General features: G+C 33.7%; 1 protein-coding gene and 1 long non-coding RNA gene across 6 annotated transcripts; one reads left to right on the forward strand and one right to left on the reverse strand.

Annotated features, from left to right (window-relative positions):
* Positions 1-936: 936 nt before the first annotated feature.
* On the forward strand, positions 937-10,498 carry LOC140984229 (K(+) efflux antiporter 2, chloroplastic-like). 4 transcript variants are annotated; one of them, XM_073451494.1, is made up of 21 exons: positions 937-1,152; positions 1,855-3,498; positions 3,682-3,853; positions 3,975-4,065; positions 4,312-4,448; positions 4,557-4,616; positions 4,719-4,838; positions 5,098-5,166; positions 5,323-5,388; positions 5,619-5,708; positions 5,910-6,014; positions 6,122-6,250; positions 6,519-6,728; positions 7,262-7,411; positions 8,114-8,167; positions 8,299-8,357; positions 8,645-8,711; positions 8,815-8,991; positions 9,148-9,204; positions 9,906-9,980; positions 10,107-10,498. In XM_073451494.1, exons 2-21 carry the CDS (start codon positions 1,934-1,936, stop codon positions 10,227-10,229), a joined length of 3,576 nt encoding a protein of 1,191 aa, XP_073307595.1. In that variant the 5' UTR covers positions 937-1,152; positions 1,855-1,933; the 3' UTR covers positions 10,230-10,498. The 4 variants fall into 4 exon arrangements, with proteins under 4 accessions (XP_073307595.1, XP_073307596.1, XP_073307594.1 ...); XM_073451495.1 differs by having other exon boundaries at positions 1,929-3,498; XM_073451493.1 differs by lacking the exon at positions 937-1,152 and adding an exon at positions 1,219-1,246 and having other exon boundaries at positions 1,929-3,498.
* Positions 10,499-14,211: 3,713 nt separating this feature from the next.
* Positions 14,212-18,892, reverse strand: LOC140984121 (uncharacterized). 2 transcript variants are annotated; one of them, XR_012176550.1, is made up of 3 exons: positions 18,591-18,892; positions 17,402-17,575; positions 14,212-17,247 (listed from the first exon to the last, which is right to left on the reverse strand). It is a non-coding gene; the product is annotated as an uncharacterized lncRNA (long non-coding RNA). The 2 variants fall into 2 exon arrangements; XR_012176549.1 differs by having other exon boundaries at positions 18,534-18,892.
* Between the last annotated feature and the right edge of the window lie 766 nt (positions 18,893-19,658).

Genomic DNA, 19,658 nt, shown 5'->3' on the forward strand with positions numbered 1-19,658 from the left:
ATAATTTTAATACAGATAATTTATTTTTAGAACTTAATATGAATCCAAATTATCTGAATTCGTNATTAGTTACCTTGTTAGAGTAGGACTCCTGCTGAGATAGAGTCCTACCTGAGATATGAGACTTCAAACACTAGGACTTTACCTCAACGGCGGCTAGGACATTTGCCTTATCTTGATTAGATTCACCCGAATCCCGCATTTATCGAGACCCTTATCTGTTAATGAGAATATCTTCATATACTCCAATCGCGTCAGGGCTCGAAATTCCCGACCCTTTGGTGGGCTCGAATTTCCCTGCCTCTTGGTGGGCTCAGATTCCTGACAGTGCCAAGGTTGTGGGCTTGGACTCCGGAGAGTGCTAGGGAATGTGGGCTTGGACTCCTAATAGTGTTAGAGAGTGTGGGTTAAGGATTGTTTTGATATGGGCTCGGATCCCTGATAGGGCTAGGGGTCCATATTGATGTGGGTTAGGGAATATGGGCTAGGGATTGTTTTGATATGAGCTCGGATTCGTCCAGACATACCAAATTTAGGGACATCAACATTGTCATCTCAAATGATAAATTTAGTTCCACGTAGATTAGATTAACATAATCATTAATTTTAACCTAATTTTTTTAGTTAGGGTTTTGTGACTAGCATTTTTGTTATGGGAAAATTGATATTTTCGTCTTTAATGTTTTGCTTTTTATAGGTGATTATTTCATTTTTACAGAATATTTTGGTTATCTCGGAGATGAATATAAAAATTGATGTATATGTGACAACATTCTAATTAAACAAAAAATAAAATAAAATATCAATTTAATGTAGTGATTTGAATATTTATATCCTCACCTGCAAAGTACCGTTCGACATGGTCAAAAGCTAAAAATGCACGGACAGGTCACGCTCACGCCTTCTATTTATTTTTTCCTTTCCAAAAAATTAATTAATTTATATAAAAAAAATTCTGAGTTTTTAGTCTTTTGCCTCCCCAAACGGAGAGGCGCAGACGGCCATTCACCTGCCATTAGATTCGCGATTCAGAAAAGACAAATTTCGAAGCTCAAAGTTTCTTCCGTTATAACGTCCGTCTCTTTCCTCTGTCCATTTCTTCCCCTTGGTTAGTTCCGCCTCCATTTTCTCCTCGGCACCATCTCTTCATCGGTAAGTTGCAATTTCTACTCTTCATTTTAGCTCGCGCGCACGCATTCAGCGTTTTTTTTCAATCTCTTCTGTGGGGAAATTATGAAATGCTTAGGTTCGATTTGATTCCGGTGTTTATGTTGTGAATTTAGTGGAGTTGATTTGTGCTGCCAAGTGTTTGTTACGAGGTCGGTGAGAGGTTAATGCTTAGTGCGACTTGGAAATAGATCGTCGATTGTTGTGTTTGTGATCTCTAGAAGTTTACACGTGATTCAGTTGATATATTTGCTTACATGATTTTGATATGTGTTTGCATGTGATCAGTATCTGTGCTTCATGCGTGAACGAGTATAGGTAAACGTGACTATTCATCTGCTGAAGCGTGTGCTGAGAGAAGCAATTACACTTAATCCTATTTAGGCATGGGTACCCCCGGGCAGACCCAAGGAGTGCGGCTAACAAAGTTCTAGCGTAATTTTTAGAGAAATGGAAGTTTTATTCGCAAGTACATTAAACTGGCTCTTTGTTTTCAGGCGAGATTTTTTCTTTCTTTATGATTTGCTGCTGAGTTTGGTATACCGGGACATTTTTTTTCTTTTGTTGGTTACAAAGGAAAATATGAAAGAAATGTTTGCTTTGGGGTAATGAATTGTTATATAGCTTAGTTTGATTTTTATAATTTGCCATTTTCCATGGAGATATTATGTTTGTTGTTTTTGTCAGGTTGATCTCAAGCTTGAGATTATTGTATTATTGATGTGAATTTCCTTGATGAATATCTACTCTTTCCAACATAGGAGTGATGGACATCGCGTGTAGTGTATCTAGATCAAATGTGATTTACGGAGTTGAAGCTGTAGATTTCAGGGAATCAGAACACTTGAATTTGACAACAAATTTGAAGTACGGTCGCTGTAAATTTTTTGGAGATTCAAGGCTTCTGTTAAAAGCACATTCAGGAAAGAAGCTGAAGAAAAACATTAGATATTGTCCTCGTGCTGCTAGTCCACGTTTTCTCGATGAAGACACTTTTTGGTTGTGGTGTCATAGATCTGTTGGCTCTTCTTTTTATAGATGTGGAAATATTTTTAAAACTCCAAGGCCTGTCGGTTTGTCACAGTGTCAGGGAAATGAATCGGTAGCTTATATATATGGAAATGGAAGTGATGTAAAAGTGGGTGAGACTGGAAATGCTGAGGCAGGCTTCGAATCTATCGCCTCCATGGAAATATCAGGGGAAGGAGTGGAGGCTGCAGATTTGGATGAACTGAGGGACCTGTTGGAGAAAGCTGTAAAAGAGTTGGAAGTTACACGCAATAACAGCGCAATTTTTGAGGAAAAGGCTCAGCAAATATCAGAAGCTTCTATATTGTTGAAGGATGAGGCTGCAAAAGCATGGGGTGATGTACATGATGCCCTTAGTAATGTACAAGAAATTTTAAATGAAGAGGCTTCTGCTAAAGAAGGTGTCCAGAAGGCAACAACTGCCCTTTCTGTGGCTGAGGCTAAACTCCAAGATCTTATGAATTCACAGAAAATTGCAACTGAAAAAATTGGTTTTCCTAAATATTCTGAAGAAAATGATTCCGAGTTTGAAATTGAAGGGGAAGAATCAAGTGAAGAGGAAGCACTCTTGGCTGCACAGCATGACATAACAAAGTGTCGAGAACAATTGGTAAATTGTGAGGCCGAACTCAGAAAGGTTCAAAGCAGGAAAGAAGAGTTGCAGAAGGAAGTGGACAGGTTGAACACGGTTGCAGAGCAATCACAAATCAAAGTTTCTAAAGCAGAGGAAGATGTGGCAAACATAATGCTTTTAGCAGAGCAAGCTGTTGCTCTTGAACTTGAGGCTGCACAACGTGTCGATGAAGCATATATTGCACTACAGAGGGCAGAGAAGAACATTGATCTTTTGAGTCTCGCTGCAGTGGATTTTGAGCAAACTGTCACTGATCTGGTATCTTTAGAAAGTCCTACAGATGATGCTGTTGAGAAAGATAGAGAGGTGCAAACCGAATTAGTGGAGATACTTGAGCTGAAGGAACATATTTTATTGGATGAGAGTGAAAAAGAGAGTGAAGAGTTAAATGCAGGCTTATCAGAGGACATTGAAGCAGATACGGAGAAGTTAAAAACTATTCAGAATAAGATACAGGAAATGCAGAAGGAATCAACTAGGGAGAGTTCTCCTTTAAGCACTCCCAAAGCATTATTGAAGAAATCATCCCGATTCTTTTCTGCATCATATTTCTCTTTTGCTGCGGATGGGGAAGAGTTTACCCCAGCTTCAGTTTTTCACGGTGTAGTGGAGTCTGCTCGTAAGCACTTGTCCAAGTTGGTCGTTGGGTCACTGATTGTTGGAGCAGGGTATGCTTGGTATCTGTTGGAGATTTTCACTATTTTGTAAAAATAAAATTAGTTACTAAAATACATGCTTGAATTTGTCAGTTATTTAATAATAGTTTGCTCTGATGGACATGGTGCTGCTTCTGCTATGTGTATATGGTGGAAAAAATGCTCAAATTACATATGCTTCTATTTTAATTACAGAATTACCTTATACATCAATCGAGGTGAAAAGATCTCCCAGCTATTTAAGCAACCAGACATAATGACCACTAGCATTGATGAAGTGTCAACTACAGCAAAGCCTCTGGTCAGGAAATTGAGAAATCTTCCTCAGAAAATGAAGAAACTAATGGACATGCTTCCTCATCAAGAGGCATGACTTCAGTTGACTTGCATTTGTATAATTTAGATTAAAAACTTGACATTCAAATTGTCTGTATATGATTTTGCACTATTTGGTTTCTTAATATGGACTGCATCTATTCTTTTTTCAGATAAATGAGGAGGAAGCCTCATTGCTTGATGTGTTATGGTTACTACTTGCGAGTGTTATATTTGTTCCCACATTCCAGAAAATCCCTGGAGGTATGTGGAATTTGAGTATGTTTTCTCCGAATTCCAGTGGGCCTAGCGAATATGGAAAGGGCAGTATGATAATAGTATGGTTCATGCATCATACAGAAGCCTGTTTCTGTGTTTTCCTTGGCTCTTTTCAGGCTCTCAAATGTGCTTAAAAAACAGTAGATCATTTTTATGATGTCCATATTCCACCGTGAATTTTAGATCCAATAGTTGCTACTGCTGGCAAATCTTTTTTCTGTTGCAATTCAGGCAGTCCTGTCCTTGGATATCTAGTCGCTGGGATCTTAATTGGTCCCTATGGTCTCTCTATTATTCGCAATGTACATGCAACTAAGGCAATAGCTGAGTTTGGAGTTGTCTTCTTGCTATTCAATATTGGCCTTGAGGTAGATCCAATGAATTTTTCAAATTCAAATTTTGTTAAAGCATTCACTTTCCACACGTTACAGCCATATGGGAATAGGAGATGACCTTCACCTTATTGTTTCTTGCAGCTCTCTGTTGAAAGACTAAGTTCAATGAAGAAATATGTTTTTGGATTGGGCTCTGCTCAGGTGATTATAAACTCCATAATATTGTAAATTTAATTTTAGGACTGTCTTTATAACATAACATGAGTCCCCTTTTCATGACTTTGCTCACATTAACAAATGCAGGTCTTGGTCACAGCTGTGGTTGTTGGGGTGGTTGCTCGATATGTGTCTGGGCTGCCTGGTCCTGCTGCAATTGTCATAGGGAATGGCATTGCATTATCTTCAACCGCGGTTGTGCTACAGGTAAACATCGCAGTATGTGCTGATTTTTTTTCCCTGTTTTGCATTTTAGATGTTTGTGCTTTTTCAGTCTTGTTGATGTTTTTTCTCAATTACAACATTTAGTTTGTTGAAAATTTGGGACAGTTTATGCTGCTTCTCGTTATTCATTTTAGATATCATGCTTTTACTCTTAATGATTTTTTTTTTCATTTAAAATAAGCTGTAAGAGCAACTCTTAGTGCCATGAGGCATATCAAATGTATCTCTGGGATATTTATAGGTACTTCAAGAACGTGGAGAGAGTACATCACGGCATGGGAGAGCTACGTTTTCTGTGTTACTCTTCCAGGTATTTGTGTACCAATCTTGTAGAGTATACATCCTCATCTCTCTTATCTCTTTCTTACTATGCCTATGTTTATTTTTTGCCTTTTATTTATGGATCTCCTTCTAGTTCTTCTGATATTTGTTAAGCCGTCCTTTTATGCAATTTTATTTATTTCAGGATTTGGCAGTGGTGGTTTTGCTTATACTAATACCACTTATTTCACCGAGTTCATCCAAGGGAGGGGTAATAATTTTCTATCACTGTTATTTTTCACTCAGCTGAAGAGAAATCAATGACATGACTTTTAATTTTCATCCTATGCCGTTGTCCTATAGTTCAAGAATGTTATTGGCACGCTTTATTTGGCATCACGCATATTGTATGGTTGCTTATTCAGTTGTAATGACCAGAAACATCTGTTATTGCACTTCAATTGATGATGCTTGATAAGCAATATCCCTATGGTTTTTTAGGTTGGTTTCCAAGCCATTGCTGAAGCTCTTGGATTGGCTGCTGTGAAGGCAGTAGTTGCCATCTCAGCCATAATTGCTGGAGGACGATTGGTAAGTATCGTAGTTCTTGTAGATGCTGACAAAGAGTTACTCCAGATTGTGGAATATATGCTTTCAACCAGAGTTATTTTCAAGGAAATTTTGCCAAATCTTTACGTTGGACATAATTTTGTGCCTGTTTTGCGGTTTACGGAACCTTCGATTTTATACTATTCTAAATTAAACGCATTCCATCTTTCTTCCGTTGTGCAGCTGCTTCGCCCAGTTTACAAGCAAATCGCTGAGAATCAAAATGCAGAAATATTTTCTGCGAATACACTTCTAGTCATCCTGGCAACCAGTCTGCTAACTGCCAGGGTGGGAAACTCCTTTTATTTTTATTAGCTGTTTCTTTTTTTATTAGTTATCATGGTTGCATATTTGTCCTAAATATGTTATCAATGTCATTCTTTATTTGCAAACAGGCTGGCCTTTCAATGGCTTTAGGAGCATTTTTGGCTGGCTTGCTTTTGGCGGAAACCGAATTCTCATTACAGGTTGAATCCGATATTGCACCGTACCGTGGTCTCCTATTGGGTCTATTCTTTATGACGGTATGCTTTCACCTTCTCATATTGATTTGCTGTAAAGTCCATTAGCAATTCATTTTCCATCAGATATTGGAGATTTTTGTTAGATACTTAAAAAAATGATTGTTATCTGATATTGTGCACTTGCATCTTTTATTGCATTTGGTTATGTTTTGTCATGAAAATGATTCTATTGCTTATAATTAATTCGAGATTTCTAAAGTAAAGTGAGTGCTTGAACAATTTCTTTATTTTTTTTTTATCACTTTTAGAAAGTTGTGTGTATTTACAGGTTGGAATGTCCATTGATCCAAAACTTCTAGTTTCAAACTTCCCAGTTATTGCCGGATCATTGGGGCTTTTAATTGCTGGGAAGACCATCTTGGTTGCACTTGTTGGCAGAATATTTGGTATTTCAATGGTATCTGCGATAAGAGTTGGCCTTCTACTTGCACCTGGTGGAGAATTTGCATTTGTAGCATTTGGTGAAGCTGTTAACCAGGTTTTCCTTATAATTTACACCTGTGGCTGTTATTATGTTGCTCAGATCTGATGTCTTGGCTAAATCAAATATTCACACCAATGTCATTAAATCTTTATTTTGCTAGAAAATAGTTTCAGCGGAGTACTGCTTACTAATTGAGAAGTACTCTGCATTACGTAACCCTTGACTGTTTTGTGAATCCTAATTTAAACTGTACTTTGAAGCCAGTACCGTTGAGAACATAAGCAGACCATAGTGAATAATAAAATAAAATTGTCACTCTCGCTCCTCTTTTGGTTTTGGATGGCAGTGTGTGTGTGTGGGCTTCTGTCCTCCTTTTTTGTCCTGGTTGAATTGTTACTGTTCTTACTTTTGATGTGAACCAGTGTAGATATAGTGCTTTTTTAATATATTATTTGCAATTTGTTACTAGAGTCTAATTAATAGGGACATGTTGCTGCCAAGTCAGATGAGATATGAAAATCAGTGCAGATCGTTACCATTTATCTAAATTTTAAACTGATTGTTTTTTTATTTGGCCTTATTGGCAGGGTATAATGTCTTCCCAGTTGTCATCATTGCTGTTTCTCGTGGTTGGAATTTCAATGGCTCTCACACCATGGTTAGCTGCTGGAGGCCAATTGATAGCTTCTCGCTTTGAACTGCAGGATGTTCGAAGTCTATTACCTGATGAAAATGAGGTAAACTGTGAAAACCTTTTTGTTTCTTTGTGCACTCGTGTAGAAGATGATGTTGTTAACTATCCTAGGAACTCTATTCAGTATGTCTTAGTGCCTAGATTCCTTTGAATGATCTTTTTTCATTCTCAGCCAATGTACCCCTCAATTAGTCTATTCAGATCAAAAGCAAGATTTAATATCTTTTATTTTCCTTCTATTTTCTTGTCTTACTTCAATTGAATGTGGTGAAGCGGTATCCTCAAACATGTGAGTTCAATCCTTATACATGAACAATTGTGTATATTTGATAATTTAGTTATTGCAGATTGTCGAGGCTGCAGTTAAGTGATAGTTTTTATGAAGTTTTTATTGAGTAACGTCTGGTATAATTACACCGACTGTGGTTTGATTTTTTATTGCTGATTGGTAACATGCATGAGATTCATTGTTTTTAATCTAAACCTTGTGGTTCCACAATATACTCTTCATGTAATTTCCGTAGATGAAGAACTGCATGAACAAGGCAATTGAACTTCTTTTTCATTTGTCCTCTTGTGTATAATATGCTACGTGACTTGGTTTTCACACAGTTAAGTGAATGAAATATTCCTGCTTTTGGTGGTTCTATGAGATTATTTGCATGCCATTATTTTCTTTATGTCAGCAGATGCATGTTAATGTGTAGTATGAAATGCTCTGTTTTTTTCTTTCTGATATTTTCAGACAGATGATCTACAAGACCATATAATTATATGTGGCTTTGGACGTGTTGGTCAGGTATTATAAACTTAAAATCCATGCATGGTAAAATGCTTTCATACTATGGACAGTATCACCTACCTAGAATGTGATCCAAATATTAAGTTTCTGTCACGTAAGTAGATGTTTTTTTGTCTTTAATCTTACAGATTATTGCCCAGCTTCTTTCAGAGCGACTGATTCCTTTTGTTGCTCTTGACGTAAGAAGGTATGACCTTTTCCTACATGGAATTATCTGCTAATGTGTTGATTAGGAAAATTCCATAGTTCACCATTAATTTTTTTTATGCATTCGGAGTTCGCTCATTATGATTTATAATTTGCATTTAGTTTTCTATTTCCATGGACAGTTTTTAACAATTTTCAAACAAAGCGTGGATATTTCGTTGGTTAAATATTTGAATTTCTCTTTTAACCAAAAGCACTAGTCAAGTTGGATAAGTAGGCTAGCTAATGTATCTTGTAGATACTTATCTTTAACTTTCAACATTCCAGTGATCGAGTTTCTGTTGGACGTGCACTTGACCTTCCTGTATACTTTGGTGATGCGGGTAGTCGAGAGGTGACTGAGAGCATGTTCTGCAGCACTTAAATAAGATTAATCTGATCAGGTTATTGAGGGGTGAAAAGGCATTTTGTTACTTCCTCTCATTTTTGGATGTCAGGTCCTCCACAAAATTGGTGCTGAAAGAGCATGTGCTGCTGCAGTAACTTTAGATAGTCCTGGCGCAAATTATAGAGCTGTCTGGGCTTTAAGCAAGTATTTTCCAAACGTGAAAACATTTGTCCGTGCTCACGATGTTGATCATGGCCTAAATTTAGAGAAAGCTGGGGCAACTGCAGTATGTTTCTGTGACTTCTTTTCCTGTGGTTTATCTTTTCTTCTTGTTTTAACTACTAGATAAGTTTTAGGGTTAATGATTTGGAATCATTTTCCTTCTTGTTATGCTCTTTTGAGTAAAGTTTGCGTATTAAGAGTTGCTAACTATTTTTAACAGGTTGTTCCCGAGACTTTGGAACCTAGTTTGCAATTGGCAGCTGCTGTCCTTGCACAAGTAAGTAGATCGACATTCACGTAATTTATTTAACTTCACCCGTGTTTGAAATGAAGATGAATTTTCTTACATTTATTGTTTCGTTAATATTTCAACAAAGCATGTTCTTTGAGTATTTTGTTCCCACCTTGGACTAATTTCTGGCCTTTTTCTTTTCTTTCGGGTTTCACTCAGGGAAGAGAGACGGCACTACTTTTTAATCACTTGTTACGTACTGTTCTCGGATCCCAGTTCTTATTTTTTGTTCCACGCTTACTAATGAGATTTATTGTCTATTTTTTTTAAAAAAGAAAACTCTGATAAATAGACCCAAATTTAAAAACTAGAAAATTTCACTTGGCGTGACTAGATTTCGGTAGGATTCCAAGCTTAAGTACTACTTCCAGATCTGCATACAGTCCAACACTCATGTAGACAATTTCACGATCATAGTTTGGTCTGACACGACGCTTGTTGAAGATGCCCCAACAACATTTTGATAGTAGAAGTGATTGTACTTTAACACTGCTTGTCATCGTGTTGCAACACTGGTCTATCCAGGTTCGAGACCGATAATTTTAGGTGGTGTTTGGCAGTTAGCATGTCGCATATTGTTGTCATTTGAAAGGCATGACCTGCTCTTGTGACGACCTTAGTTTTAATCGTATGACATTGTTGCCTTATTATACGAGTGTAAACTAATGAAAGAACCTTTTTTTCAGGCCAAATTACCAACATCAGAGATAGCAGCTACAATCAATGAATTCAGAACCCGCCATCTCTCCGAGCTCACAGAGGTATCAAATAGCACTAATACATGCAGTATTTTAGTTGAGGTTTCACAACCTAACATATATACGTTTATGTGTGTGTCCATTGATTTAATATATGCATTAAAAGTACCTTCCTTTCTTCTTACACAGCTTTCTGAAACGAGTGGAAGCTCACTTGGTTACGGGTTTTCCGGAACGATGAGTAAACCTAAATCTCAGCATTCTGATTCTTCGGACGAGAACCAACTACTTGAAGGAACGCTAGCAATATGATTCTCCCCGCATTATGCTTTAGTACGGGAGGAAAAAAAACCAAAAGGTATAGTCAACCTGAGACTGAAATGAAGGAAAAGATATGGAAATTGTACAGCATTTTACCCTAGAGTTGAACATTTGTACAGACATAGTATCAGTGGTTGCAGGAGACACTGAAAAAAGATGATGGAAAGAATGGTAAAACTAAGACTTCTTTCCTTCCCGTAAATTTTGGTATACAACTCTTGGCATTTGACAACCAGGAATTACGTTCCAGAATTAGTTTGTTTCGACGTTTGATTTCGGGTTCTTAAGTTAGCTAGGCCAACATCATGTTTAAGATAAAATTAATTCTTAACATGATCGTCTTTTGGGTAAACATGTCTTGAGGTAAAATAAAATGAAGAAAGTTACTGGATTGAGTTTGGAATAAACATTTGATGATAAAAATAAATTGTTTAGTTAATTATATAATTTCTTTTTATATGAAATATTATATAAAAATACATTGATATACATGCTGAGGTAGCTGTCGGATGTCACTAAAATGATTGTAGTTAAACAAGTCAGGTTTATGAGAGGTAATTTAGGTAAATTAGTTATATATACAAAAAAAAGAATCAAATAGACCAAGTGGTTGTTCTATCTGAAGAATCCCCTGCCGAATTGGAAAACTATAGTCGTAATTTGGTGTGGTTTTTTCATTTATTTATTTATTTCAATCTGTAAGCCATCTCCAACCCTACGCCAAAATAGCGTTTTTACGTTATTTTGGCGTAGGGTTCATCTCCAATGGAGCTCCANGACAAAGATGCTCACTATGCACTACGAAATGCTTTAATTGATCATTTGTGGGAGGAATATAGTTGTTCAGATGTTTTAATTTGGATTCATATTAAGTTCTAAAAATAAATTATCTGTATTAAAATTATGTCAATTTTAATAATGAAACATTTGTATTAATTCGTATTATAAATATTAGAGTTAATATATATAAGAATCAAATAAATAAAATTAACTATTAATAAAAATAAAATTATAATTATAATTATAATACTAATATTAACATTAATTATAATTATATTGTTAAATTTATAAATAAATAGTAAACAAAAAGAATATTCTAGGAATATACTTTTTAGTGTAAGATTTGAAGTAAATGGATTGGAGATGAATGTTATATTTGGTGCAGAAACTGCACTCAAAATAGATTTATGGGTTGAAGATGACCTAAACAGATGGGACATTATAATAAGTATATACAAAAAATTCAAAAAACAATATAATGATAGATGGAAAAGACAGAGCAGAAGAGGAGTGATCAGATCATGATCATGTTTCATTCATAGTTTTTGGAGTATGTGTCTTGTGAGACGGTCTCACGAATATTTATATGTCAGACGGGTCAACCTTATCGATATTCACAATAAAAAAATAATACTTTTAGAATAAAAAATAATATTTTTTCATGGATGATCTAAATAAGAGATTTGTCTCACAAAATATGACCCGTGAGACCGTGTCACACAAGTTTTTACCTAGTTTTTAAAGAGCCGTGGGTCATTTGTTCTACCAATTAATCGAAGGTTGAATTAGTGGGTCAATTCTTGTTAAATACAAAATTAAACACTTTATTGCATAAGAAAATAATCAGAATAATTGACATATCATGTAAAAAAAAACCAAGAAATGCCACATCATGCATCCTAAAAAATATATTGTTACATTAATATTTTCTACAATATATATTCATTTATAAAACATGTGTTCAACAAAGAAATACAAAAGACAGTTCTTTGTGTTTTTTAATAGGTCTCAATGATTAAAAAAAAAAAAGTGTTTGTCAGAAAATAATAATTCCATCCAAATAAGAAATAACTTGTGGGATTTTGGTAATTGAATCACTGGTTTAAACAAATCCAATCGATTTTTTGATATTTTGTGGGTCAATTAAAATCCGGTTTATTAAACGACTCAATCAATCAAACCATAGTGGCATCTAGGGTTGAGAAAATATACCGAAATATCGAAATACCGAAATACCGTACCGAAAAAATACCGAAATTACCGAAAAAATCGATATACCGAAAATTTCGGTACTGTATGATACCGTACCGTACCCACCCCTAGTGGCATCTCGTTTACTAGGCGGTCTGATCCAATTTTAAAAAACTATGGTTTCATTGTTGATTTGAAATACCAAAAAATGTTTTTGGTTAGAAAAATATATATATTTACATATTTGTTGGCTTACTAATAGATAATAACACTCCCAACTCAACCAAACAACGCCTTAGTTTCTCCCATAATAATTTTTTTTTAAAATCTATTATATAATAGCATAAATTGATCCAAAATAAGTTTATTATTCGAAGTATTTTTCCCTACGTATCATAAAAATGTATTTTTTTTCTAGGCTCAATGTAATTTTTTTTTATTCAACCTGGACTTCATGATAAATTTATTTATAAAATTTTAAAATATGTCGCTAGATGTACAAGAAAAAAACTTATTGTACTAAAAAAATAGTACGAGTGATATTCGATGTCTTTTGGTATTTCCATTTTAATTTCACATGAATTCTAAGGTTGTGTAAAATTTTTACATATTTTTAAAAAATATAAGGTATTTTTTTGGGTATAAAACGATATATATCGATAGCGTATCAAAATAAAACATTTAACTTCTGTTTGGATTCATTATGTTGGAATAGTCCAAATCAAAGTTCAGTGAAGCAACTTGACTCATAGTTGAAAATTTAAACTGTTGAGAAGTCTTATCTCTGTCGCATAACCTTACAGCTAGCTAGAGGACTGGATGCTGGACCTCAATTTGTTAAAAGGCTGACAGGCTTCAGAAATCACATGACCTCAGACATTGTTGCAAAGATAGCAGATGAAGAAGTCGCATATATTGCGGTTGAAGTTTATTGGTGTTCATTAATGTCTTCATCTCCAGACACATGTTGTGGTTGGTGTTTATTGTCTTGATGGATTTGTTTTGTATATCATTGGCCTTGGAATTAAAAGAGAATGAATTTTTTTATATATACTTTCAATATGACGGTATTTTATACCGTACCGACTTTTCGGTATATCGAAAAACTTCAGCACCGAAAAGTCAGTACGGTAACAGTATCATTTTTTTCATACCGGTATTTTCGGTACGATATATGATATCCGAGATTTCGGTACGATATACCGTACGTAACACCTCCAAGTCATCATGTGTTTTGCGTTTTGCATGAGTTTACAGCAGAGGATCCAAATCCAAAAAAAATACTGTAAAAGTTATTATGTAATGTAATCAACCAATCATAAAACCATAACAATTATTCACGTGCGACGCTAGTGCGTTTTGCTTAGTACTCCTTAAATTGATCAAATGAATCCAATTAATAAGCATCCCGATTTCCATCAAAGTGGTACTGTATGGAAACAAGACAATACCCTATCTCGTTCACGTGAAATATATATATATACATATATATATATATATGTATGGAAACAAGACAATACCCTATCTCGTTCACGTGAAATATATATACACGTGTTCTTTTCAATTGTACAGTTCTAAATCAAATACAATTGATCAATGCTAGGGAGGAATGGCCATCAATTGTTGAAAATGATTTATATAATCGACAATCATTAACTAACGAGCATTCACGTGTCATGTTCGTGCTTTTTGCTAATCTACATATCTATAAGAGAGAATAATGTGTTTTTGTCCAGTTTGTGGTAAGTTGCCGGTTGCTCCAATTATATGTGGGTCACATGTACCTCTTCACATATACACCGACAACCATCTCCACAGGGATATAACATGTCTATAACTTGAGTGTCCGGTTTGTACAATTGAATTCTTCCGCTTGTTTGTCATTCTCGTCATTCTCGTTCCCTTCACTTCGACTCTTGCATCTTTCGCTTCGACTCTTGCACCTTTCGTCCGCTCTGTTTTCTGCCCAGCGATCTGTCTTTCTTTCTTTTTTTTTTTTTTTTTATTGAAAATAGTAGCTTTTAATCCAACATGTATCAATAGATGTTAATGACTCATCTAAAAAAACCACCTCTTTTGCCATTTATAGATATCTACTTACCTTATTTATTGCTTCAAAGTTAATTAATTATTTTAACATATTTTCACTTTCTTTATTAGCTATATCTTTTGTTCATCATCAAGAGATAATTCTATTTATATCTTTTAGTTTTTTTTAATTAGCCTTTTGTTACACTGTTGTTATCGGTGGTTCTACAAATTCAATAAAATTCTATATTTTCATATCTTCAAAAAATAAAGTGGCAAGGCTAATAAATATATCACCTAAGCTCTTAAATATGAAGTAAAGAAATCCTCAAACATCTTTTAGTAATATTTACTTTAAATATTCTCATCGATTGTTCAATTATCACATAATTGTTAATACTCTAAAATACTAAAAAAATTAGGCTTAACAGATTAATAAATCCATTAACAAAATCAATATCAAATATCCAATAACCTCCTGAAAAAGTTCTCATATGTTAATAAAATCCTTATACAAACAGAAAAAAATATCTTTCATTTATTAATAAAAAAAAATCATATGCTGCATAACAAACTTGGAAAAACACCTCAAAATTTGAGGTTAACAAAACTATTACTTCCTAAATTGATCAAATGAATCCAATCACCATGTAAATTTCTAATAGATATCCATCACAGTGTTGGTCATAAGTACGACAACTTTAGATAATAAATATGAAAATAAAGAATAAATTGAACACCGAGATTTACGTGAAAAACTTCTAAAAATTATTTAGGTAAAAACTACGAACAAGATGAAAAAAATTCTATTATAATATTTTATAGTGTACAACAACTCACTGTATTTCAAAAAAAAACACACGCTCCCTTAATATAAGAGAACAAAACACCTCACAAATATTATAAAATTAAAATTACAAATGCTATAAGATGAGAGAAATAACTCGATGAAGAGATCCTTGAATTACAATTATTCGTCTGAATGCATATTTCAAAGTCGTTGCTTAAAAAAAACGTGTTCATTACCAATTACCCTCCACCCCATAAAATGCCAACATCCAACTAACAAATTAAATTTGTCGAAAACCAATAGCATTCACGTGCGGCGCTCGTGCGATTNAAAAAAAAAAAAAAAAAAAAAAAAAAAAAAAAAAAAAACCCAATTAACAACGATTTCTAATATTTTATTATTCACTAAAATGGTGTTCGAAATTATTGACGATTAATTACATGGATATAAACTAAGTCTCGGTGAATCTTGGGTGCCAGATAGAGGTGATCAACTACGGATTTTTAATTGTTTTTAAACATAAATTAAAATTTCTAAACTAACTATTATAAATAGAAAAATATCAACATGTCATATTTAAATATATCGCAATGTAATATATAATAAATAAGATTACAAATCTTTAATAAAAATTATAAATCTTTAATAAAAATTTCGTAAGTTTAGTTTAGGTTTAAAATTAAAAAATTAAAACTATGTGGGTTACAGTGTATACAGACTAGAAGGCTGTTACTTAGTGGGACACTAGCCACCGAGGCACACGCGTTGCGTGTGTCATGAATATATGGAGATAATATATAAAACATTCACGACACATAGTCATCATCACACCAAAACATTTTGTAAATTTCATACATGGTGAACACAGATGATTGGAGAAGGTATCGTGTACGGCTATCCGTAATTGATTATAGAATTTTAAAGTTTTCGCACGCTATTTGATATCTTAGCAAATTTTCATTTTGTAAGAATTTTAATCAAAGCCAAGAATTTTGGGTGATTATTCACATCCTTCGATGGTAGGAAGATAGTTGGGATATAATTGATGAAAATTAAAAAGATTCGCATGTTCAACCAACGAAATCTTATCTCGATTTTATAATGTTATTATTATTTTTGTGGCACTGAAATGTTAATATTGTTAAGCAGACACTTCTCCTGGCTGATACTCAAATTCAAATTTTTTCTATGTTTAGGGAGATCACTTGGGTATTGCATGAGCACGACTTTTTTCCAGGAAATAAAAAGATTGGGTATGCTTTTTGGTTAATTATTTTCGATGTCAATGTTGTGTTATTTGTTGGGTAGATGAATGTGTATCGGGTATCAGAGTTCATCGTTGAAGAACAGATTTTAAATGGTTTCATTACGCACTTTTATCTTTTATATTTGGTTTCATTAACGAACATTTTTCTAAGATTGTTGAGTCGTTGGATTATACTCTGCAATAAAACCCACCCATAAAAAATTTAGCAAAATTAAACACATAAAGTTTAATTTTTTTTTATTATTCAAATTATTCAATTATTGGATTGGGTTCAAACATCAACAAATTTAACAAAATTCAACACAGAAAGTATATGTAATTTTTTATTATTAAAAAATTCAATTATTGGATTGTGTTCAAACATTCAATGTTCTTTTATTTTTTATGTTTTTTTTTTAATTTAAACAAATTATTGTTTTTTTTTTTGGGAAGCCAAATGTTTGACCTTAATAATATACGGAGTGTTCCGAAATCAAGAATTTTGACCCACAACCCGTGGAGGAAACACTCACAACCAGAAAGTTTTCTACTTTCTGAAAGAGCAAAATAACTATTATTTTGAAATATAGAAAACCCAATAGTGAATATAATTAGCTGCTTTGAAGTCAACCAAGAAAACACAAATCACGCACAGAGAAATCATCACAAACAAAATCTAACATGTATAGCCGTTTCTTACCTGGAATGTCGACCTGCAGATGAGCAATTCGATCGATGGTGAGTCCGATTGCTCCTTATATTATCTCGCTAAAGGAATCACAAAGAAAATCAAATATGTATAGCCGATTCTTACCTGGAATGTCGCCCTGCCGGATGAGCAGTTCAATCTAAAAGGTGCGTCCGATTGCGCCTTCTATTCTCTCGCTAAAGGAGTTGGGAGAGAAATTTTGTAGAACTGAGTTGGGTCGGGTTATAGATTATGGGCTGAAAGGTGTTGGCTTATATTTCGGATTCTGTAGGTTAATGAGGGGCAAAAAGTGATATAAATAATTTGGTGTCTTACATGCCAGTTTTTATAATGTGATCAGATTAAAAAAAGGAGTAGATATAATAAAGAAATCAGAATGTAACAACCAAAAGCAAACCTTAATTAAATATAGAACTTACACGGTATTCAATACAGAATCAACTTCTGCAATTATTTCACCGTCGGAGTCCAACTGGAACACAAATCATCATGAGATGCCTCACGTTTTTTGTCATAACATGGAATAACATTAACATGATAGATCTCCTAAGGCCAGCTTTTAGTATAGGTCATAGCCATTTTAGCAACTGGTCCTAACACAACATGATGATGGTGATTGTCAATGCATACATAAAGGTACTAAACAGATATTCAAACTTTTTTTACAAATTGAGAAATTTATTAAAGCATATAAAACAACTTGAATGAAGAAGATTAAGAATTTGAATCATCACCACTTCTTTTTCTTCGAAAAAAATATTTGAGAGATAACATTTGGAGAAAAACAATACAATTACATCAGAGGATAATTTAACACGCTTAACTTTTATAATCTTGAAAATATCAAACGTGATCATAGCATCAAAAAAGTATGCATGTTTTTTAGGTAAAACCTTGTTATAGCTGTCATGTGAGAATTTTGCACAAACCACATGGAAAAATTTTTAAAGCACTGAAAGGCAAGATGTTTGGTGAAGGCGTTGATCATCATCAAATAGCTATATTTGTTTATATCTGAAACCAATAGAAAACTATATTTTCGCAGTGCATTCTTCAAAACTGATGTGTACAGATATTTTGTTTGAAACAAATGTATGTTTAGCAGCCACAACAACCAATTTGTTTTAATTCTAGCAGCCACAACAACCAATTTGGTTTAATTTGAACGTGGCGTTTCAACCCGACATTAAATGAAATTTGATATAATGAGAAGGCCGAAATGCAACAAAATAATAATAGATCAAAAACCAAATAACAATCTATAAAAAAAACCTAAATCAGAGAAATAATAAATTAAAAAACTAATAAAAACAAAAGGCAAAACCTATGATAATTATATACACGGGTACGTCGATTAATCTACACAGGCTAAAGAGATGGTCAAAATCGATCAGATAGCAAGTCCAATATATGATTTAAAAATTCGAAGAAATTGAATTCAATTACAGATATCAAAAACCAAATAACAAAACACCAAAAAACCAAAATCAGAGAAATAATAACCTAAAAACTAACAAAGACAACAAAGCAAAACCTAGGATAAAGACATACATGGTTACACCTTATAATCTGAACAGGCTGAAGGGAGGAAGATATTTGCGAATTTACCAGAGGAAACTTATGATTTCTTGGCCGAAAAATTGATTTTGAACCGGCAGACAGGAAAACAATGGATATGTTGGACGAGATAGTGCAGAGGAAAGCGGATTCTATGAAGGTGAAACAACAATATCTGAGAGAATTGTGCAGAGTCGGTGTGAGGGAAGGTTAATTTATGAAGATGATGCAGAGAGAATCGTGGAGTATGAGAGAATCGTGCAAGTATTATTGTGTTGAAGCAAAAGGGCAAAAGGGGAAGAAAAATTGGTGTCCGCAGGGTAGTTTTTATGAGCCTCTCAGATTTAATAAAATAGTAGAGATAGTAGAGATTTATATTTATAGTAACGAGTGAATTTCAATCTGGCCACTGTATTATCGTCATTTCTTTTTTCTACCCCTGTAGGGGAATTGACTTTATTGTCCTTGAATTGAAAACAACCATCCCCAAATTACAACAAGATTTTTTTTAAAAGAAAAGGTGACAGTTTAATTTTAAAATATTTGAAATTTTATTTTGTGTAAATATTTTGATAAATTAATTTGTAAAATAGAAAGATATGTTTGATGTATTATTAGGGAAAAAATATGTTTATGGTGTACATCGAATCATTTAAGATTTTTTTTTGATAAATTTTATTTCATTATTAATTAATTATATTTAATTTGATGTCTACGTTGAAGATGAATATGGATAAAAAATTTTAAAATGTAGTATGTGGTCAGAAAATAATTTAATAATCGAGTATTTTTTTTCAGAAGAGGATCAAAATAAAATAAAAAGTGATAGTTATATTGAGAAGTATAGAGATTTATATATGAAAAAAATACTTTTTTTTGGAAGTCAGTTGTAAAAATATTATGATAGTTGTTATTAAACATGGTATAATCCGAGAACTAGCCAAATCGGTCATCAACTCATGATTATTATGGGATAAATTTATGTTGATGTAATTCTTGAATGAAAGAGATAGTTGGGGGATGGCGGATTAGGGGTGATTAAAATTTCGGTTTAATCGAAAAATCGATAGAANACTTATCTGATCTGAGTCTTTCTGTGTATATTTTATGTAGAGACCC

The sequence above is a fragment of the Primulina huaijiensis genome, chromosome 9 (assembly GCF_012295235.1).
Source record: "Primulina huaijiensis isolate GDHJ02 chromosome 9, ASM1229523v2, whole genome shotgun sequence".
Classification (NCBI taxonomy): Eukaryota; Viridiplantae; Streptophyta; class Magnoliopsida; order Lamiales; family Gesneriaceae; genus Primulina; species Primulina huaijiensis.

Coding starts and splice junctions, on each gene's coding strand:
- LOC140984229 (XM_073451493.1), top strand. Junction 8,168..8,298: donor GCTTTGGACGTGTTGGTCAG/GTATTATAAACT, acceptor TTAATCTTACAG/ATTATTGCCCAGCTTCTTTC. Junction 9,205..9,905: donor CAGCTGCTGTCCTTGCACAA/GTAAGTAGATCG, acceptor CCTTTTTTTCAG/GCCAAATTACCAACATCAGA.